General features: G+C 44.3%; 1 protein-coding gene across 1 annotated transcript; it reads left to right on the forward strand.

Moving 5' to 3' along the window:
* LOC139200215 (tyrosine-protein kinase receptor UFO) lies at positions 1-23,570 on the forward strand. The gene is made up of 19 exons (XM_070829460.1): positions 1-207; positions 646-746; positions 852-1,034; positions 4,139-4,219; positions 4,319-4,434; positions 6,552-6,747; positions 11,578-11,720; positions 11,824-11,968; positions 12,275-12,292; positions 13,306-13,435; positions 13,724-13,815; positions 15,869-15,964; positions 16,300-16,377; positions 16,866-16,958; positions 17,537-17,658; positions 18,223-18,332; positions 18,692-18,851; positions 19,825-19,961; positions 20,614-23,570. The coding sequence occupies exons 1-19, from the start codon at positions 56-58 to the stop codon at positions 21,071-21,073; spliced, it is 2,613 nt and encodes an 870-aa protein (XP_070685561.1). The 5' UTR covers positions 1-55; the 3' UTR covers positions 21,074-23,570.
* The last annotated feature ends 62 nt before the right edge of the window (positions 23,571-23,632 follow it).

The raw sequence follows: 23,632 nt of genomic DNA on the forward strand, positions 1-23,632 counted from the left end.
GGAGTTTGAGCGCAGTCCCACTACCGTCATCTCTTCTCTGGGGAAACCTGTGAAAATGCACTGCACCCTGAAGGGCACAGGGGGCGAGGAGGAGGACCCCCCTGATGTGCTGTGGCTGAGGGACAACGTGGCGCTTCAGTACGCAGACACCAACCAGTTCCAAGTCCACACCGGCAGCAACAGTTGGACAATCATCAGCACGCTCAGGTAGGCAGCAGTTTCCTCTGCTACACTCCGGCTGCTTTTGTCGTGTCAGCGCATGAGATTTAATGAAAGGGGCTCTTCTGTTGTGAGGCAGCCACACCTGGCCTAAAAATGTCAGCCTGGCTTTCTGCTGTGATTGTCTTTATTTCCTGTTCTTCCACCTCGTTCTTTCACCTAGCCTAACCAGTACTGCCGCTGGATTACGTCACCGTGTTGACTTCCAGCCACTGTGGAGCACAAGTCTGAAAGATATGATGTAATGCTAGCGAGACCTCATGTGCCTCTCCTGCTGTAGCTTAGTGTATTTAATCCTGGTTTGATTGGATGGCAAAACTGGGAAGGAAAATAATCATTTTCTGTTTACCTTACTGCCTCTATCTCTCATCTGTCAGTTTGCTTGAATTTGACCTGTCAAATCGTATTGTTTTATGCATGTAACAGTATTGAGAAGGTCCAGCTTCCTGACATGGGCACCTATCGATGTGCAGTCCGATCAGAAAGCCACCAGACTTTGTCTGACGAGGGGGGCATTCAGCTGGAGGGTGAGTTCATCTTCAGCGATGAGAATAAGCACGTTTAGTCGAGCTCTACAGTTGTATCGGACAGTTAAAAGAGTCAAGACCCTGATTCAGATGATTCTTTCTCAGGCCTTCCTCATTTCTCCGTGGAGCCCCAGCACATGTTGGTAGTGGCCAACATAAGCCTGAGCCTGAGCTGCGTGGCCCACGGCCCTCCAGAGCCAGTCAGGGTGATCTGGCTGCAGGACGGCGCTCCTCTGAACGACCTGACGGACCCGGTGGCCCTTTCACCCTCCACTCTCAACCTCACAGGTATCATCTTTCACCCTCTATCACCCCAGCCGTCAAGGCCACGTGTCCACAGCTCAGTCACACCCATCAAAACACAAAGCCTCAATCAACATCCCAGTGATCAATAATCAGTCTGGGACTGCTGTTCTTAATTATTTAGTCTAAACAATGTGAGCAAAAGTTAAAAATGCCCATCACATTTTGGCAGAGCTCTAGATGGCGTCTTTTTATTTTTGTTTGCCTTTTTCCAACCAACACACCAAAACACAAAGATGTTCCAGAACTTATAATTTGATAAACAGAATAAAAAAATCAAACTTATTGATGATTCCTGCCAAACCTCTTCCAGCTTGTGGCCCCACGAAGCAACGCTTTTAAGTGACTGGAAGCAAGACAATTTCCAAATCTTTGGTTTTAATTTCCTCTGTTTGGACTGATTGTAATGCAGTGCTTCAAAAGATACACAGCAACTATCTTCTATAGTTTCAAAGGCTTTCCAAATCCCCCCTCCACGCTTAAACAAAACCACCAAATAACCACCCTCCCCAGAGAGAGCGGGCCGGCTGGCTCCGTGCCAGTGGATCCATTGAGGACGTGCCTTGTGGCTGTGTGGTTGACGGGTAGAGGCACAGCAGCAGGCACTAGAGGGACTTTTGGGGGAAGGAAAATAGATGGACAGAGGACACAGGGAGATAAAAGGAAAAAAGGAGAGAAAAGCTTCTGTTGCTGCTTGAATGCAAACCACAGCTGCCTGCCAGAGAGCTGGCCTGCGTTAAGTCCAGTAGTAGGAGGACAGGCTGAGTCAGGCGGAAGGAGGGAGGAGCAGGCGGCAGCGGCCTGTTTAAGGCTCTGGTTTGACTCATCGGAGCAGGCTGGCTGGTGCTGACCAGGGCGCGTTTGACGGTAACCTACACTCACATCTCTGGAATGGGCAGCTGCTCTGGCGCGCCACAAGTCCAAACCATGGCGAAAACAAATAATCTTTCAATAGGCTCTTAAAGAGAAATGGCACAAAGTACGTTCTTACCAAAGGCAACAGAAGTCTATGCAAATTCCAGCTCAAGGTAGTTTCTATTCAAATCTGAAGTGAAGCTCTTTTTAGGCCTCGTCCAGCAGTTTAGGGAAGAAAGCAACTGAAAAAGTTAATGCCACTTAAATTAAGTCCTATTATAGTGAGTGTCTGACTTCCACGACCAGCAGACATCAGCGCTGGTATCTTCAGTGGTGACGCTCTGCCAAGCCTGCCTGCACCGCAGACCGCAGCCAACGTGATCTTTGAATATTCATGAGAAAACACCCAAATTCTCTCAAAGATCACAACTTTAACCCCATCGACATTGTCTCATTTCAAATCTAAAACAAATCAAGTCATTCATCATGGAAAAACGCTGGAATATTCACTGGTTTCAGCTTCTCAGCTTCTTTTCTTATATCTTTGCAAATATTTTTTGCATTCTGATGGTGACGCAAAACTAAAATGTTTTACCATCACCTCTTGGCATATGTGATGGCATTTTTAATACTTTATAACATTTCATGGTCTAAATCTTGATTTGATTAATCCAATATGCTGGATGCATAAACAAAACTAGGAAAAGCTCAGCATGTCACAGTAATTCTTTTAAATTATAGATTTTTCATGGCAGACAAACATCATAAAAGGACAGTATGACAATACGAGGACGAGGCTGTGTTTCTATTTAACACACCTGCTCGCTGCGTGTTAAAAAGTATGTCACAATACTTTGTGACTGCACTGTACATGGAAGCAGCAGCACTCTGCTGTCATTCCCAGCTGACATGAACACTGTTGGTCAATGCTGTGATTCACATGAGCTCAGGACTTCTTCATAGTGACCGATTAGGACATTTTCAGCTGGTCAGGGGATGTTGTGCTGCGGTTTGCTGATGGGGAAGGAAGGAGCCAGAAGGGCGAGTGGCGCAATTTGGAGATGGCCTGACGAGCAGTTCATTCACCCACACAGCCAGTGGTCATCCCTCACCCCTCCCTCCCTCCCTCCTTTTCCTCTCTCACAATCCCTCGCTTCACCCGGCGAGGATCGTACCCCCTGTTCTTTTTCCGGCCCCGACACAATGGAGGCATGGTGCCGTCGGCGCAGAGCAACACACTGCGTGATTCTGTGTGGGTCTCAGTTTGTGGCTGATTGACAATGTTAGGGTGTTAGATAACTGTGATAAAACTTGAATGTCACATGTTTCTGTGTGTGTGTGTGTGTGTGTGTGTGTGTGTGTGAGTGTGTGTGTAAGCCTGTCTTGTGTTGTGGGGTGATTCAAGTGTGAGCAGGCTGTGAGTCACTTTGTGAGTGGACTCATTCTCTGCTGAATGTCAGTGTGTGTCACAGTGTTTTGCCGCCTTCAGAGGAGCCCCAGCCTCTTTACACCTGGACCCTCAACCCGGCCGCTGTCTTTGTTCTCAAATGTGCACTGCAAAAGATGTTCCCTGCATATGACTGTGCTTATAGTGCATACTTGTTTTGATTGTTGCCAATAAGATTATTCTTCTGCATTAGTATGAAGACAGAATGCTGCAAGTTTATTTAAAAGAAATCTTGAAACAGCAAAAAATATGTATAAGACTTCACAGTAATGTGTAAAAATAGCATTAGTTTTATTTTGTGTAGTTCACTTTTAAGTGAAATATATTAGGCTGACAAAAAGTATAAAAAAAAATTGGCATCATAAAGCAGACGATGTTGGATTGGATGGCCATTTTTTGACCTTGAAAAGAGACTACATGTTGAATTTTGATGAAATGTGGCAGAAAGAACACAGATTGGTGCGAGGCAGGTTTGCATCATTCCTGCCGGACTTGTTTTATCTAGTTTATAAAATAAATAAGAGTCTGTGCCCCTGGAGACCCGCAGTGATGAGAAAACTGATATGTTTACTGTGCAGGCCGACCGCTCAGAAATATACTGTCAGATCTACAAGCACATGCTAACTCCAAAATGAATCAGAATACTGTCGAGTGGTCACTTTCGCTTATGGAAGCACGATTCTCACGATTTCCCACATTGTGCAAAACTCAGCATGCTGAGCAAAGAGTCTTGGTTTCAGAAGACCCCGAATGTTCCTGCTTCACACGTGCATGTTGTTCCTTCCAGGTTTGAACAGGACCAGCACCTTTTCTTGTGAGGCCCATAACCGCAAAGGTGTGGCCACATCCGGCTCTGGCACCATCACTGGTGGGTGGATCAGTCCTCTTCGTTCAGTTTGGATGTTAACAGCCTAATTCCTTGTTGTTATATCTTTCTTAATTCATGCCTTTTTCCTTTTTTCTTTAGTTCTCCCATCCAAGCCTCAGAATGTGAGAGCTGTGGAGGTCACTTCGACCAGTCTCCGTTTATCATGGCAGCCTGGTTTTGGAGGCGACTACCCGCTAATCCGTTGCTCTGTTCAGGTGAGTCAACGTGAGATAAAAACTGAGGGGAGAATCTCACGACTAGCTGAGAAAACCAGCCCGGAAAAATCACTGCAACTGTTTGACCTGCATGTTAAACAAATACATCACCTTCCCTGTGTTTGCGGGACTCTGCAGACCTTTTGCAGGGCTAATTTTAAAGAAAGGAGGGCTTGCTTTTTCTTTTCTTCTCTTAACTCATCCTTTACCCCTCCCTGCTTTATTCACGTACCAGAGGATCAGGTTTCACTCTGGGAAAGTGGCCTCCTGGACTAATCTTATGTAGCACCACTCCCTCTCCCTCTCTCCCTCTCTCCCTCCCTCTCTCTCTCTCTCTCTCTGTGTCAGTGTCTCTCGGCCACTATCCTGCTCTGTGGCCATTACTGCTCGTAGCTCAGAGGAGGAACATTTTCTCCTACAGAAGAGAGCAGCGCAGCACCACCCCTAAACGTCTGGTTCTAATAAAGCTGCCCCTCATACCTCTCCCTGTTCTTTGCCCCCTCCCCTCCCCTCAGCCCTCCCCCACCGCCTCACCCTCACAGGGGAACAAGGCGAGGGGCCGGCTTCAGCAGAATGGGGCAAAAATCTGAATTTAACGGTCCATTGTGTGGCGAAGGGCGACATGAAAAAGGCTACAGTGTAGAGAGCAGAGAGATATCACTGTGTCCCATAAAGGAATAGTAAGATAGAGAGAGAGAGAGAGAGAGAGAAAGTCAGTTAAAGAAAACAGGAAAGGGCAGTGACAGCAGGTATTGTGGGTCTGAGCCATACAAAGGGAATGCAGGCTCTAGTGTGACTCAGGGCTGAGCTGTACAATTAGATTAAACACAGTTGTTTACAGACTCGACGGTGATTCATCGAGTCAGGAATGACTCGTTCTCCCTCTTTCTGTCACACACACACACACACACTCTCTTCATTCATACAGCTTAATATACCTATGAGGCCTCTGAATACTCTGAATATTATTTTTAAAGTCAACGTCAAAACAGTGCATAACAGCACCTGCTGCACACACACACACACACGCACACACACACGCACACACACACACACACACACACACACACACACACGTCCCTGTTTCTCGCTCATTTGGTCTATTATTCCTAGGTTTTCAGCTCTCACTGTACCCTCCACCCTGTGGAGTGCAGCCTGTAGCCTGTAGGAGCTGCTTGATAATGAGCACCACAGCAGAGAACAATAGTCCAGACCGACAACTTTAATGTGGTTTGTAAAATTGCTGCAATGAGGGATTTTTCCTGCCTTGTGTTCCTCTTAAAATGTGTTTACCACAGAGTTTGCAGAGGCAGCAGGTTTCTGCCTGTGATTTTCAGCTGATGTGTTCTGCTTTCACCTCACTGAGTCTGGTTCACGTTCATAACAGTGAAGCAGGTTTTACACCATATTTGGCATTTAACACTAAATGACCAGTGGACCAGCCCCCCACCCCACTCAAACTCCAGCCTCCACTGTACCTCACACCCAATACTGGCAGTTATTGTGCATGTAGATAAAAATGATACTAGAAAAACACCTTAGGAAAATATTTTTTATTGCAGAAAGAATGTGTTTCTACTAGTGAAACTACTTTTAATCAGTTAAAAGTTGTGACGTATTATTTTACAAAATTACCTTTAATCCATAAGTTTAGTTAAATACTAGAAGACAGAACAGAGGTCTTCATCAGATCAACTTTTGCAACATTGATTCCTTGTTTTTATGTGTAATAGTATTGATAATTAAAAACAATCACCTTATAGAGGTGGTATTGATAGTGTGAATTAAACCCACATTGTAATTAAGTTACTTTCTATCCCAGAAAATATGTTTCTACATGTCGTTGCCCTGCACTTGCTTCTATTTCTATAATTTAAGTTTCTTTTTTGGCTTTACTTAAAATTATGGATCAGTTCTTCAGTTTTTCTACTATGTGCCTTTACTAAAACCTTTGGCTTTAGATCTGCTTGCGCTGAAAAAACGGCATCCTCTTCCCGTTTGTGCCATAAAACAACAAAACAGATTATTACCCTCCAAATGTGGCCACACATCTGAAATCCAGTGTGAAGGCAGGTAGAGGCTGTGACAAATTTAGGTTTCTTATCTGAATGTTACAGGCCAAGCGTGCGGGAGAGTCCTTCATAGAAGGCCCAGATAAGTTGATCCACAACCAGAATGTGAACATCCCACCAGCCACACACCTCATCGGCGACCTGGAGCCCCACAGCCTTTATGCTGTCAGGGTGGCCTGTCACAGCAGCCAGGGCCCCTCTGACTGGTCGCCCTGGGTGGAGCTTCGCACCAAAGAAGGAGGTAAGCCTCGCAAGTGTTTGTTTTCACCCTGGACGTCGTCTGTGTGTGTGCATGCGTGTGTGTGTGTGCATGGGATCACCTCCTCTGAAGCGAGTCAAGGTCAAGCCTCTGTTGTCGAGCTACTGGCTGAGGTCTAAGTCCAAATCTCCTCCCAGTTCTGCTGCGCTCTGCAATCAGTTCAGGACAGGACGTGTGATTGAGCTGCTTTTTAGTGTGTTTTGGCCATTTTATTAAACTATAAAGTCATATATTTGCATTGCATTTGCACATGACTACCCAGTGTTGTTGTTGCTGTACCTTTTTGTGCTACATTACCGGGCCTTACAGAGCCGGCTTTACCTGCAGGAAAGTCTTTGTTGGCAAAGTGCAACTTGTTCAGCTGCCTGAATGCTGCCAGTTGGAATGATACAGCATTTGAACACTTTGCATTTCAAAGCTGTGGTAGTGTTTTTGCATTGTTAAGTCGCTTAATGAATAGGCCTAACCATTAAATATTAAAGATTATGGCTTTGTAAGGCCCACCTGTTGCTTTCATACTGATTTTACTGGATCAAAAAATCTAACTCGTGCCAGACAGCTGATCTTTGATTTAGGCAGTTGTTAATGTCTATGAGCATTTGACATTTAACCTTATTAATAATATAGTGATAATGATAATTTTATTTGTGTGACACATCTCATGTTAGGAGCACAAAGTCCACAGCATGAAGGAAGAAAAGAACAGCAAAGACACAAGAATAGCCAAATACAAGCACATCATTGAAAAACTGTATGGAAATAGAGCTTACAGATAAGTCATCCAACGGTAGAGCAAGTTAAACAATTAAAGTAACTTTTAAGTGTACCAATGATCTCTTTTACACCTCCATCTCTCTGTTTGATTGTTTTCTATCTTGCTTTGAAGTCATATGGTCCAAAAAGCGCCCTACAGTGGCCCCTGGGCTCCAGGAGTCACACACATGCTGAGTATTTGACAGTGTAACGACAGAAATGCCTAAAGGGATACTCCTAATTATCAGGGACACTTAATGGTCCTTTAAAAGCATTTTTGCTCCAAGACAAGTTTTTTTTTTTTTTTTTTTCTGAGCTCATTTTGAGGTTAATTAAATTCACTGTAGGTTTAACTCGGTCGCCTGCTTGTCAGCTTTATTCTAAGTGAGTCAAGGCTTATTGGAAACATACTGTATGATAACAAGGAGTCTGAGAATCAGGTTACAGTCAATACAATATTCCTTCCTGTGCCCCTTTAACTTAATCTGTGTTTATGAGGAATACCAGACACGAGTCACTGTACCTCTGCGAACCCAGTTTCAAATGTAAACTCTTGAGGTAGAAGGCTGACAGAGTAGGTGGAGACGGAGAGCGGGGGAGGGAGGGTGGATGTTAAATTCTCCTGAAAGGCTTCACTTAGGATAGCGGCACTCTGTCCAAACTGTAATGCTAGGCTGCCGCGTGTTTGAGTTTAAACTGAGGTGGGATTTTCCATGCCAGCTCATGCTGTCTCTATCCCTGGATGAATAGGAATGGAAACGACGTACACTAAGAGGAGAGATATGCCACCGGAGGGATGATGGGGGCTTTCCGTAATGGAAGCTGCTTATAATCTGAAAACAGTTTAACACAGCATTTCTCATAAGCACAAAAAGGGAGAAGTAGTGTTTCTTGAACTGTAATGGAGAAGGACTAGAAGTGATTTTGATAAGCACTGACCACAGTCAGGATATTCAAGTTTCAGTTCTTTATTATGACAAAGTTGTAGCAATTTCAGTTTTCTTTCGGTTAAAAAATACGTAGTTTTCTCTTTGGATGATGTTGTTTAGTTTCTTGCTTTCTCTCTGCACTTGTTCCAATGAGTCAGAGGATGAAAAAAAAAAACGGAGGAAAAGATTCAGCTAGTGGTCGAAAGATAGTTCTGGAGGCAATGAAGGTCGAAGGGAGTGACAGAGCGAAGGGGGGAGGTAGACTGCTCACAGCTCTGTCAGATTTTCCACATCTTTGTTTTTCAGACTATGACAAGACTCCCATAAGACTCTTTTGTTGAGCCTGATGTCTTTCTTGAGCTTCTTTCTGCTCCATTTGTTTCTCATTAATAAATTGTGCAAATATGTGCTGCTCTATCTCTTACATGTGTCATCCTGGGACAGACATCCCCATTTGCTGTCTCCTCCTGAGTTCTTAAGTCTTTCACTCTTCTCCTGCCAGCGCTAATTTGTTCTCACGTCCATCCTTCATTTCTCTCAAGCAGACTGGGCTAACTCGCTCTCAGTTTGATACGATAGTCTTTTCCTACCTCAGAAGTCTTTCAACTTCACTTTTCCTCCCCTTTTTTTGACCCCAGATGACCTGTGATGTCTCTTTCCAGAGCACACAACCAGGCACTGTGGGAAAAACAAAAAAAGGGGGGTTAATGGTGGGAGTAGGTTAAGAATGGATAGGAGAGCAGGGAAAAGAGGGAAGGGGGCGCTTTGAGAAAACACTCATTTAGCTATTTTCCCAAAGCCCGCTATTTTCCCCGGAGGATGAGGGAACTGAAAAGGGGGGTGGGGGTCTGGTCGGTGGGAGAGGAAGCGAGACGACCCATGTCACCCTTCTAATCCTAAAGCTGCAATGAGATTATGTTTTACACATTCATGCTGCAAATGCATTTTCCTTTCACTTCCTGGAATAACTCCAGAAATGCACAATGAATGAACTTGGATCAGGTGTAGCAACACATGACCCGTATTGTTGTGTACTTAGACCACTTTTCACAGAGTTTGTTAAACTTAAAATGCAACTAAAGCACTCCCGAGTCCCTCTACACTCCTTTACATCACATCTTTCTGCACCACTGAAGTTACACCCGAATGAATCCAGACTTAAGGGACACCCAAACTCGCCGTCTTCAGGGAAGTGAGTCATGATGACGTGGCACCACACACACACATGTGTCACATTTAATCCTGTTTAATGCTGCTGCCAGCAAAAATGCAACCACAAGCATTAAAGGACACAATTTACTAAAGAGAGACAAAATAGTCAAAACTGAAAGGCGGCGGATGTCCATAAAAGTTGACATTTCTGATGACACAAACATTTGTGCTGCGACTGATCTGGGAAACATGTTTCCTGTGTAGTGCTGAGTTTGTTTTCATTTATGGAGAGCAGACTCCAGATCCCAGGGTTATGAGTCAATTTCTGGCTTAAAGATGACCCTTTTCCACATGTTGACCCAGGCGGAGACCAATCAGGCTGAGAGGATGGGATGAAGCGTTCACAAGGAGAAACAGAGGAACAGCCCCGCCTCCAAACCATGTTTAAATGCACGGTTATCCGACACTGCTGCTTCAATAGCCGCACACAACAGGATGTGAAACAGTAGTCTGCACTGGATGCAGATGTTAACCTCTGCTGTTGTGAACTAATTGTTCCTCAAAAGAGTTTGTGTCTCAGACTCTTATCAAGCCTGAGCTGCTTTCAAGCAGAAGGCAAAGAAACAACGTGACCAATTTGTTCTCTTTAGTTTCTGCACTTTAGAAAAACAGCAGCAGCACACATCCAGTTTTTCTTTTGAAACTTCCCAAATCTTTATTCAAGCGAAAGACTTTTTTTCCTCCTCCACAAAGTTGTACTTCAGCAATTAACTTCTCTATTCCGTTGAACTCATAGCTCCATGGGAAAAACGCAAGAGGCATTACCACAGAGAGGGCAGTGAGGGAGAAGAAAACTTGGAAAGAAGGAGATGGAATAATGTTGGATGGAAGACAGGCAGAGAGACAGAGACGACCAGAGTGGGTAGGCAACAAAGAGCTGGAGAAAGAGGCAGAGAGAGAGAGAGGGAGTGAGGGAGGGAGAGGCCGACAGATGACGGATCATAGGTGGAGACGAACTCCTGGAACGAACTTGACTTGGAGGTTGTTTTTGTTGCCGCTGGCAGGCAGAACGGGGACCGCATGTGGAAACAATCACCCGCCAAACGCTTCCTGATAACATCATCCATAGGCTGGGCCATGTTTCCCAAACTCACACTGACTTGGTGTGTGTGTGTTAGTGTGTGTGTGTGTGTGTGTGTGTGTTAGTGTGGGTGTGTGTAGGTGTCCAGTTAGTTTGTGTGACTTTGTAAGCCAGCAGAAAGAGTGAGAGGCAAAGACAGAGTGCCTTAGCTCAATCGGCTACAAAGGAAATAAGCACTGTCGTCTCCTTGTGAAAAGGTTCTTCGATTTCTGTGTTGTACAGAGCATCAATAACACACACACACACACACACACACACACACATACACACACACACACACAAATTCCTTACACTATTTCTAGCATGTTATTCAGCTAGGTTTTCTCTCCAGTGGGTATTACTGCTGCCAACGGCCTTTTTTTTCGCTCTCTGCTCCAGAGAGCCAGAAAAGAAAAAGGCAGGAGAGAGAATAAAGCTGAAGTAGGGATGAACAGAAGAGGAGGAAAAGCATGAAGGAGGGAGACACAGGCTTCAGCATGTGTCCATCCATGCTGAGACAGAGAGAGCGCACTAGCTTCTGAACCCAGCTAATCGCTCCAGTGTGTGATGCCCTCAGCTAGCCTTTTTGTCCTAATGAAGCTGAATTCTCCACATTCTCTGACATCTTCTGCCTCCAGCTGTTCTAGTTATCCACACCCTAGAGGCTCCAGCCTGTAAAAACAACACACGCCTGGCTGACCCCCAGCCCACTGGCCCCTGGCCACCGGGCCTAAAACCACAGCACCACCGACTCCTCACTCACACCCTAAACCTTTTGTGCGCCGCCACACCCTGAGATCCGTGTAACTGTGTGAGAAGTGAAATACCTTCAAGTTCTGTTGTGTTTTGTGTTTCAAGTCCCAGAAAACCCACCCGTTAACGTGACCGCGGTGCTAAATGGGACAGAGGTGCTGATGGCGTGGGAGGCGCCTCCAGGAAAGCTGAATGGAGAACTTCAGGGCTACACGGTGGAGTACAGCACACCAGCGGCAGCACAGCAGGTCAGTCTGGGACACACACACACACACACACACACACAACAAATACCGACAGACATGGAGAGGAAAATGTTCACTCTGTCTCCCTCTTTTCTTTTCTTGACAGTTTGTTGTGGACACTGGATTGGACACTGAGCTGTCAATCAATCTGTCTGCCCCCCTGTCCAATGTGTCTTTTCGAGTGTGTGCCTATACAGGGGCGGGACAAGGACCCTGGACGCCCACACAGACTCTGACACTTGTTGCTCCCGGTGAGTGACAGCAAGTGTAAAAACTACTTGAGAAATCTTGAAAAGTGACACACTGCTTCTGCTTTGACACATGAATGATCACTGAAATAGATTCAGTCATTTTCAGAATCATTTAATAAGCAAAAGTCTGAGTTTAGCTCATAACTTAAGTAGTATTTCATAATGACCAGCAGTTTTTACAAGGTGTCACATGTTGTTTAGTGTAAATTCTGCATGGATAAACATGTTATTTTAGGTGAAAGATGTTGTTTTTTGAAGTCAAAATACTGACATCAGCTGTGTTTTGTTTTTGTTTTGTTCCCACAGAAATGGAGGGATTTCGAAGTGAGTAATGATCAGCTTTGCACATGCAAACCCACAAATACGCTCTTCTGTGACCTCTCAGAGTGGCACATAATGACACAGTGACAGTGGAAGTGAGCTCATGGTGTATTTTCCACCACAAGACTTCTCTTTCAAATCCTCTGTCACTGGGTTCCTCCGTCAGCCTGAAAGTTCCTTCCTGTGCATCTCAGAAAAAAAGGAAGCAACAGTAAAAGAAAAAAGAGAAGAGAGGGTCTCAGAGAGACGGGAAAGGGGAAGAGGGGTGAATGGGAAGACGCATCATAAATATTTATAACAGGCAGGAACAGTGTAGCATCTCTGTTTGCTTAGTCTAATGGAGCCAGACAGACAATTCAAACAACAAGAATGGCAGATAAAAAGAAGCAGGGAAAGTTGGGGGAGGATTCATGAGTGTGAGCGGGAGGAAAAGTAAAAGAAAGAAAAAACTCTGTGTGGAGGTGAATAGCAGGAACTTGCAGGGGTGGATGGGAGTAAATTTCAGTGTGAGTTTGGACAGCAAGAACTCAGACAAAGTAGATGGTTTGAGAGGGAGAAAAAAGGAGCATATTTTTAGTAAGAGTGGAAATGTTTAGATTTAGCTTGACAAATATGGAGGCGGGACTGAGGTTGCATATTTTTCCTCACAATAAAGCTGCAGATGTATGTCATAAATAAACACTGTTTTTCTTATATGGGTATAACAACAGTATGTAGGCCAGTGTATGAACTTGTGAGGAGATTTTATCGAGCATTTTCACATGTGATAACAATTGAACAAAGAAAGGGAATCAGCTATTTAAGATTGTGCACTGGCACTGTGGCACCCCCTAAAGTAGTAATAGTCATCTGACAAGTATGACTAATTGATCAGTGAATAAAACTTCCTTCTATTTTTTTGCCTTGAGTAGATTAAATAAATCAAAACTTCAGATCAGAGGGCCCCATAATCCTGAAGTCTCTCTTCACCTTAAAAGACACATGACTAAATCCTCGCCTGTCTCTGTCTCCCTCAGGTACGTTGTCGCCCCCGGCCTTTTCCTGGCACTGGTGGTATGTGGTGATGGCCATAGCTGGCGCCATATCCATAGCTGTGCTCATGGCTGTTTACGTGGCCAAGCTGCGGCGCAAGGAGACGCGCTTTGGGTGCGTAGGCTGTTTGTGCTCCTCATGGGTGGAAGGGAGGGACTCGATAGCTGTGCCAAACCAAAAGCTTGTGCTTTTTTGTTTTTTTCTTATTTTTGTCAGTTCCTTGACTTAGTTGCCTCATTCGTGCGTTCATCCTAGAGCATCTGGATGAAGTAGAAAACATCTGTCTTGAAAGACCAACAGTCATTCTTGTGAATTATGGAGCAGTGCCATGTTTTCAGCTGTGTTTACACATCTGCCGGACTGAAATCTCATCGTGCTCTGTTTCGTATGATGCATTCACAGAGAGGCATTCGAGCCCATGATGGAGAGCGGGGAGCTGGTGGTCAGGTACCGCGCTCGCCGCACCTACAGCCGCAGGACTACAGAAGCAACATGTGAGTTCCCCTGTCCGCCCCTACATGCTACTCTGAAAGATGACACTTTACATTGGCACCTGACAGCTGTAAAGGATAAGACTCTCAGCGTGCCCAAACCTGCCTTTGTCCCCAGGACAGATACAACGATACAAAAAAGTAACACAAGAGCATCTCTTTTCATGCCCTGGGCCAGGATCCAACAGTTCAGTGGAAGTAAAGCTTTGGCTGTAAATACGCAGAATGACAGTTCCTTTCTCCACATTTCAAGATGAGGATGGTTTATTTGGTTGATCAAAGGCAGGAACAGGAACAACTGCAGGATAATTAATTCCCCCTCGGCTGTGACAGCAGCCCTGGAGTGTTCAGTCAGCTGACACACACCACAACAACACTGTGCCCCTTATACTAAATAGCACAAAGATGTATGTTTTAATCGTCATATCGGTTGGCTGTGCAGTAAATCCATTCGTGACGTTATTCATGCCCTGTGCAATCAGGCGTGAACAGCAGAATTAATTTGACATGACTACATTTGAGGCATTTTATTGACATAGCAGAGGAGGGAGGTGAAATCAAGATAACAGCACACTGGAGAGGTTTGAGTAGTGGGAAAGGGGATACGATTACATCAGAAAGAGAGAGACTCCATGCACTCCTCTTATGAATGAGATGAGAATGAGCAGCCTGCAATAACAGATGAGGAGCTGCTTTTCTGCTCTGACTGGAGGGGGAAATGTCTCATCCAGGTGGAGCAACGACGTCGTACTGGTGAAATATAAAGCATTGGTTTGCAGTGGTCTGCAAAACCAGGAGTCTTCATGATTACAGGCAGAGATATCTACCTGTAAACACAGCACACAGACTCAAATTTCACACAGCTGGGTCACATTCAAGCTCCGACATTGTCCCTGGTGTGTGCACAATATTTGCGTAGACCTCATACACAAGTCTCAGCTTGCCACAGCCACAAAGAAGCCAGGGGAAACGCAAAACTAGAGGAAAAAAAAGCAGAAAAAACTTATTCAGAGAGTAAAATGAGATGAGCCAAGAGAAAGGGATGTGGAGATAATGCGTGCTCTGAGTGAATGGGGTGAAGCGCGCTGGGGAATAGAGGAAGGGGTCAGATTTGAGGGATTCAGGCAGGATTTACTCTGCTGATGCTTACCAGCAATTTTGGCCAATTCTCAGGACAAAGTCGAACCCTTGGGCTCCAGTTATTGCATGCACTGGATAATAACTGGTCACGCCAGCATGTGTTGGAACATGCCTGTGGACTGAGCACATTGTTGTCCGACGCGTGTCAGATTGATAGTGTAGCAGCAGCTGGAGGGGGATCTCTGAGCATGTCGTTGCTCTGTCATATCCTGGTCCAGATGTGAAAACAGAGCTAATGTCTGTAGCGCAGTCTGCTCGCCACCATACAGCTCAGTGACAGCCAGCTGGCTGAAGGGAGGCAGGAATATTTAAACCTGCCTAAATCCTCTGACCTCGGTTATCCACCCCATCCTGGCTCTTGGCAGGTCACATGGTCATGTGTCCAACACCTGAAATATGGCTCCATCTGTCTGCACGGACAACTCCATGATATTGTTGTTCTGGATTTTGAATTTGTCTTTGAATTTGTTTTTGATTCGTTTTTGACTCAAATGTAAGCAGTTTTGAAAGTGAAAAGACTTTTTGAGTGTTTAGTTCAAGGGTTTTTAGTACTTTTGGAACAGAACTATGTGCTTTAAAAACAATAGATGCTAAATTGTTAATTCCATTAATACAAATTCAAATACTTTAATTTTAGGCCCACTTTAAATTTTATTCATTTTACAATGGCAAAAAGATGAAAACAAAGGAGATTTAATTAACATTTTATTTTGGTTTTACAAGCAGACAGAGTGGTTTTAGCTCAGTTATTTTCATTGTTATTCAAGCTGGCAGTGTTTATTAGCACTTTGTTTTTGGCTTAGTGTAGCACATTGTGGGTTTACAATCTGGCTGTTTTTCTCTTGTTTCCTTGCTGTTCATTAAAGTGCTTTGGGCCCCAAAACACCAATAAAAACCCTTATTTTTTCCTCCTCAGTGAACAGCCTGGGCATCAGCGACGAGCTCAAGCAGAAGCTCCAAGACGTGATGGTGGACAGACATAAGCTGACCCTAGGAAAGACCCTGGGAGAAGGTTTGTTTGTCTCTTTCTTGGGTCAATGTGGAGTTAATATGTACGGTATCAGCACAGGGAGCACCTGACGAACATCAAGGGGAGAAAGGCATTTGCAAACACATCATATCACAGCAGGGTTGGGACACAGTCAGGATCACTTATCTCCACTCATTTCCCTCTGACACTAATGTGTTTTGACACCAGATATATTGCAGCAGTTTACAATGTGATAACCTCACAGCCCTGTACTCTGTAAAGTCAGGCAGCTAACCACTCCTCACTGTTTAATAAGACATTTGATGTTGTTGCGTCTAAACTGAGTGTCCGCCTGTGTCTTCATTTCTGTTCTTCAGGGGAGTTTGGCTCTGTGATGGAGGGGCTGCTGACTCAGGAGGAGTCTGTTCTCAAAGTTGCTGTCAAGACTATGAAGAGTGAGTAGACAGTGAAAGCACTCAGCAATCACCACAATGAATCCCTTCATCTTGGGAACACAGGCCATTTGATAGAAAGCCCCCCCGGGTCAAGAATTAACAAGTGTTGGGGGCAAAAATTTTAAGTTTTCATCAGAAAACAGACAAAGACGCAGCTTGTGGAATATGTTGGCAGAAGACAAAGTTGAGCCCACATAAACTGTAGCGCCAAAGTAAACACAATTGCATAAAAGTCCAAAGTTGAGGGGGAAAAGATGAATTTTTAGGGACTAGAAACAGCGCCACCCTCGCATGTGTGATTTCTGCCAGTTTCAATCTGTGGCGGCGAAGTCAAAACAAACTTAGTGGTAAAAACTGCTAACATTTATTGATTCTAACCCTCAGAAATAAAAGTTTATTTCTCTCCCTGGCAAACTCTGGACCTGTCAGCGTGTGCCACGAACTTAACAAACCCACACGGTCTCACCTCTGTACCGTCTCCCCTCCAGTTGCAATCTGTACCCGCTCAGAGATGGAAGATTTTCTCCGTGAGGCCGCCTGCATGAAAGAGTTTGACCACGCCAATGTCATGAGGCTTCTAGGTGAGTCACAATTCATACTGCTCGGCACGTCAAAGTCAGCTAAATCTAAAGTACAAAACAATATGTCTCTCTTACACCGTGTGATTGGGTTTCTTTGACCAGGTTTTGAGATAGACACAGTGGAGGTGAACACATATAAGATCAAAATTAACACCAAAACAGCAGTGTGTTTCTATAAAAACAAGACCCAAGGTCATCTTAGTCTGAACAGTTTTAACTGGAACTACTTTACGCAAGAAATACGTCCCAATTTACTGCATTTTCTGCAGATGATGGAGGCTAACAGGGACACTGTCTCTAGACAGACTACATGCAGATATCCTCAAAATGAATTTCTCAAACTTCGACAAATAAAATCAGAACTATCCACATGACTATATACCATTAAAAGCGAGTAAGAAAATATGTTTTATATGCAGTTTGGGTGAACTGGCTCTTTAAAATAATGACTTAGTTAATCAGCAAACTGAACAGTGAGCTGTTTTTAAATGATTAAGAGTAATGAGTAAAACCATTCTATGCATTTATAATAACAATGTAGTCGATGTGTGTAACACTAAGCTGTGGTGTTTTTACAGGTGTGTGTCTGCAGACTGTGGAGAGCGAAGGTTACCCCTCCCCTGTGGTCATCCTGCCTTACATGAAACATGGAGACCTGCACAGCTATCTGCTGTACTCGAGGCTGGGAGACTGTCCTGTGGTAAGGCCGATCACAAAGAAAGACGGCACCAAGTCAGCAACACACACACACACACACACACACATATAGTCCCACACAACTTCACAGGTTATTGGGTTCAGGGTTTAGAAGTTCGCATGAATGTCTGTCAGCAAAATGAGATCCAAAGGTCAGCATAGACGTAAAGTGTAACAGTCCCCATCCACACTTCTTTGGCAGCACATACACACTGAGCTCATGAAAACACGAGATATGTGTCTGTCGTTGTTATCAGGAATTTTTACTTTGGATGAAATGTGTTTTTGGAATCAAGAACCGCCATACGCAATAAGTCCCTGGTTGAGAAACGCAAGCCTAATCAAAACAAGATTCCTACAGAATGGTGAAACATCCGAGTTTGGCAAGCAGTCAAAAACATAGTGGTGTTAAACCCGACTCGTCCCACAGGAGGAGGCAGCTAGTATCGGAGCAGGGAGCACTCAGTTCACGGTGACCGCGAGTCCTCAAAGAGACAGGCTGTAGTGCCCTCTACTGGGCAGAACGGATGCAGGACTAAAACCCTTTTCTCCCTCTGCTGTCCTGCAGTACCTCCCCTCTCAAATGCTGGTGAAGTTTATGACTGATATTGCCCGAGGGATGGAGTACCTCAGCAGCAAGAACTTCATCCACAGAGACCTGGCTGCTCGCAACTGCATGTAAGCACAATCTCCGCTTCCACTTTTTACTCTCTCGGTTCCTGTAAGTGTTGTCACTTGTTCTCTCTCCTTCTATTTTTTACCCTGCATGCGATGGTTGAAGCAGATCTTAAAAAGAACTAAAAGTGACTGGGCTCAGAGCAACATTTGACCAATGTGAAGCAGGACAGGCATGACACTGTGTTCAGAAGTTCAGAAGTAAATGCAGTGGAATAAAAAAGTAAAAAATTGACCTCTGCACTAGTGCAGAAGTATTAAGTCTCAAAAGTAAATACTTAAGTACCAGATTTGGATGAATGAACTTTTTTTAACTGTCTGTCTGAGTACAGCGCTGTAACACTCTGGTTTTTCTTCCTCAGGCTGAACGAGAACATGAATGTGTGTGTGGCCGACTTTGGCCTCTCCAAGAAGATCTACAATGGAGACTACTACAGGCAGGGGCGGATCTCAAAGATGCCCGTCAAATGGATCGCTATCGAAAGCTTAGCTGATCGCGTCTACACCACCAAGAGTGACGTGGTGAGTTCACCCACTGTGTGTTTGCTTTTATTAATCCGATTGTTGAGCACGGACAAGGTCAACAATTTATTTCAGGGTTAATTTGGCTCTAAACAATCTTCTTAAAGCAGCCTGCAGCACTAAAGCACCACTTTATCAGCCACCTGCATGTTCAGAGTTCAGATCAATCACTTCACCAATATATCACTTATTACTTTAAGCCAAGCTTTTGGAGCTTCAAGAAAAAAGACACACTGTTTTTCGACCATGTTTTTGCACGTATTTTAGTGTTTGGAAACTACTGAGCATATGGGTGGATAGTGGGGAAGTAAATTATGTTGAAGGAGTGGTCAGAGAGGTTTCTGTGGGTGTTTTGATATTTTTTCTACTGACAAAACTGGTATCTACTGGAATAGTTCTCTGTCAAAGAAGAAAGTACAATAAAAAACATTTACAGCCACATGTAAGGTCAGCGTGATGTTAAAGGGATTGCTCAGACTTGGGAATGTAGCTGTTGTGGTAAAGTTTAGGGCAAAGCTTTGAGGAAATGAATGCAGGTTCAGTGGGAAGTATTTACTCTTCAAAACTGAAAAAACGCTCTACATTAATAGCCTCATGAAGACAGAGCTAAAGGTACTCCTGTTCCCGGTGTAATATACTGTACATCTGTGGCAGATATTAGCCTGGGACAGCTGATAATACCACTGCCTGTATGTCTGAAGGGCCTGGTTTCCATGCACATGTGAAGCGTTAAGAAGGATGGACACGCCTCAGCCAATTGAGCCTAAAGTGTGATGTGCAGATAGTCTAGACAAACATGGCTGTGTTCATTCCATAACTAATGTTTGACCAGTGCAGATTCATGTTTGAGCAGTGTGTGGCAAAGTGTGTAAAGGAATTCAAAACCCCTTAACCCTTCCCCTCCCCTCTCTCTCCCTCTTTACCGTTTCCTACTGCTTCCCTCCATCCCTCTCTTTCTCTCCATCTCTCTCAGTGGTCGTTTGGAGTCACCATGTGGGAGATCGCCACACGTGGCCAGACTCCGTACCCCGGGGTCGAAAACAGTGAGATTTATGATTACTTGAGACAGGGAAACCGTCTCAAACAGCCTCCAGACTGTCTGGACTGCATGTGAGTGTCGCCTCCTTCACTGCACATTCCTCACAGAACACACTCAGCTGAAGTTGAAGTACCTTGGAAATCCTTTGTCTCCTGATTAGAAGTACCTTTTTTCCCATAAAGCAATCAAACACTAGTCTGCTTTACAAGGTGCGCAGATGACAAATTGGATTTTTAAACATGCCTGTACTGAACCACTTTTGAAAAGATGCTATTCTCTTGATTCTCAGGAAACATGTTACGTTACAAGCTCCATAGTTTCTTAATAATGTTCCTGTAAACAGTGAAAATGGAGATAATTTTCTGAGACAATAGACTTGGCAGGTTCCTCCGAATTTATTTCATCAAATGATAAATTAGTTTCATAGAAAACAGCATGAGATGAAATTATCTTAATGATAATAATTCTTAATAACTTGAAACACTGTATTAATTTAAAGGAAATATTAATTAATTATCAGCAAATTTGTGAAGAAATACAATAATTACTCACTAGAAGTGCTACCAAATGTCCTGTCCAGGAAATGTCCTAAGAAAATACATACTAAACGCTGTTACTGTTCATGTCTAGGAAGCTTTTCGGCACCGTTATGTCCTGTACAATGTTTTTCACATGATTTAACAATATGTTATCATTTAATATACATTTCTTCATTGTCTCCAGCTATGCCCTGATGTTCTCCTGCTGGCTTCTGAGCCCAAAGGATCGCCCGTCGTTTGAGTCCCTGCGCTGCGAGCTAGAAAAGGCTCTTGAGGATCTGCCAGACCCCCAGGACCCAGACGAGATCTTGTACGTGAATATGGACGAGTCCTCCATGGAGCTGGGGGCAGTCGGTGGCCGTGACCCCATTGGGGGGCCGTCCCCTCTCTGCCTGAAGGGCCTGGACTCTGTGACCACAGTGGAGGTCCACCACCCCAACCGCTACGTCCTCTGCCCCCAACATGAGACCAACCGAGCACTCTGTGACTCCCTGGAGAGCCTGGACATGCCGGTGTCTTCCTCCACCGCCACGCTGCCTCTACAGCCGTCCTGCCACTCCTCTCCCAACCACACCCCAGCCCCCACCCCGACCGTGGAGCTGCTGGAGGACAGGGAGGCATCCAGGAAAATGCCTTGGCAGTGATGGCTTCACTCTTACAAAAAAAATGACAAGACTCGTCACTGCCAAAGTGTGCCATCCTTTCAACACAGTCCAGGAACGAGATCCAGCCTGTTGCTACTGACTGTTAGAGACCTGAAGTGCCCCTGCGTACATATTTTGCACAAATACACTCGTCCACACACAGCCGAAGGCATTCCAAGGAAGTGAAGGTTTGGGACTATTTCCTTCGTTAACCCCCTCTCTTCTAAAATAAGCACATTTCCAAGTGAGTGTAAAAGTTCACTCGGTAGACGGTGGGTGCACACTTTGTTGCACACAAACACTGCAGCACAATCAGAGAAATGAATTCCCAGTCGCTATAGCAATAAAATACCAACTACCTGTATACAGCAGAGTGATCTCCCTCATGTGATTAAGCTAAAAAAAATCAAACGTCTCTGTGAAACCAGCTCAGACACTGCCGGACTGAATCTACAACCAAACAAACTCAGGAGCTTGAACTTTCCAGTGAGGAAGTGCTGACATAGAGGACTCACCCAGGCTGACGGTGGAGAAGCTTCACCCGTCTGAACCCCAGCTCCCTGTCTAACTCAGAGCAACTCGAGGATTGGTGGGAAAGAAAAGAAGAAGCAGAGAACGAATCATCTAGTGAGGACTGTCTGCTTTAAGGTTTATGAAGGACAGTAAGAACAGTTTTAGGGTAAAATCATCCAATGCTGTTGTGGGGCATTTGTTTTTAGCTAGAGCACCATCATTTTTTCTACTTGATTCAGTGGTTTCTGACAGGCCTCGTAACTTCAAAGATGGCGGAGATTTCTCTCTTAAGAGAAACGTAACCGTTGACCTGAAGTTCTCCACACCTGACGTTAGAAGACTTGGACCCAATAGCAACAAAATCAAAAACGAATTAAAGAACAAAGAAACAAAGAAAACAAAAATCCACTGCAGGCTTTAGGGACGTTTGTGTGAAGCTGTTTGGAACAGGGAGACTCCATCCTGTTAGTCAAAGCCTAGTTTGTATGGTAGCCTAATGTAGCACTGCATCTTCTCCGGGGGTTGTACTGCTGGTTGTGCATTAAGCACAAGGCAACTGTTTGTTCCTGTGCAAGTCCTGATCCAACTAGTTAACACGTCTTTGTCATAACTCAGGAAGCTGAGATGTTGCTCAACAGGAGCAGAGGTACTGGTCAAATCAAGAGGGTACAAATAATCAGAGGTAGGTGGATGGACTGATGGTGGGTACGGACATGATGGAGTTATCCAAGGCAAACGGCGGGATAAGCTCCTCACCTTTGCTTTTGGCTCAAGCACAGTGTTATTACACATTTTGTCATTTTTTTTAAATGCTGATTTTTGTATTTCTACAACTTTGCACTAATGTTTTTATATCAATGTATGTTTGTGTATGATTTGTGTATCTTCTACGCTTTTTTCTTCTTGTGTTGTAATTACTTCCTGGACATTCTCAGTCATCCTGTAGACGCCTCTCATGAACTCAGTCCACATGTAACAACGTGCATATTCATAAAGGCAGAGAACGCAGCCTGTGAAAGCACTGCAGGGCGCTGAACTCCGGTCAAAGGAGTGTTTTCCATAAATGAGCAAAGACTGGGGGAAAACATGACTAACCTCGTCATCTGACATCATCCTGCCTCTCTCTTATTCTGGGATATTTTTGTTTCTCGAGGTTTAGCACTGTAAATAGAAGTCTGTTACCAGCTGAGTCGAGGAGGAGGAGGAGGAGGAGGAGACAGAAAGCAGCAGCGTGGTCATCTGAACCTCAGCTTCGAGGAAATTCACCAGCTGCGACTTTGCATCATGCATGCACTTATTTTTATACATATACATATATATATATTTGCTTTAGTTCATAATTTTTGTCATTGGAATGGACCATATTCCAACACACATTTTGGGAGAACATTTGTTTAAACAAGGCGCTGTGTTTCTCAGTTGTATACATCAGAGGTACTTATAAATGAAGCAGTATACAGTGATATTTTATACCTGTAGCATTACTGAAATTCCTTGTTAAGGTGAAGTGTACATTTCATAGGTACTGTATACTCAGTGGGTGATAGTCCTGCATTGTGAACCACAGAGAGCGGTGCTGAGGCTGAGGCATTGGTCTAATTTGGTCTGCATGAATATTTCACCAATTTGAATGCAGATACACCAACCGGAGTGAGTTTGGAACAAGTTGGTCTTTAAAAGTGTCTTTAGATGAAAAGAAGCTGATCCTCCGAGCAGATTGCATCAAAAACTGTAACCGCTCAGTGACTACAGTCAACGCAGCCTTAAATCTCAGAATATCACAACTTTACCTTCAGTGCCTTCAGAGAGCCAGTATTTTGCATTACAGTAGATGTGTGTGTGGACTGTGATTCTGCTGGTGTGTTGAATTGGAAGAAGACTGTACTATAATTGTCTTTATATTGTCACTGTCGTGATTTGTAAACAGTTTTTTTATACAGTACCTACAGTATTTTGTATAAGAAATAAATGTGCTCCTCATGAATGAGCTCCCTTCTGAGCTTTGATGTATTTAGTATTAATCTCATCGTTATCGTACGTGTTTGT

The sequence above is a fragment of the Pempheris klunzingeri genome, chromosome 4 (genome assembly GCF_042242105.1).
Source record: "Pempheris klunzingeri isolate RE-2024b chromosome 4, fPemKlu1.hap1, whole genome shotgun sequence".
NCBI classification, from domain to species: domain Eukaryota; kingdom Metazoa; phylum Chordata; class Actinopteri; order Acropomatiformes; family Pempheridae; genus Pempheris; species Pempheris klunzingeri.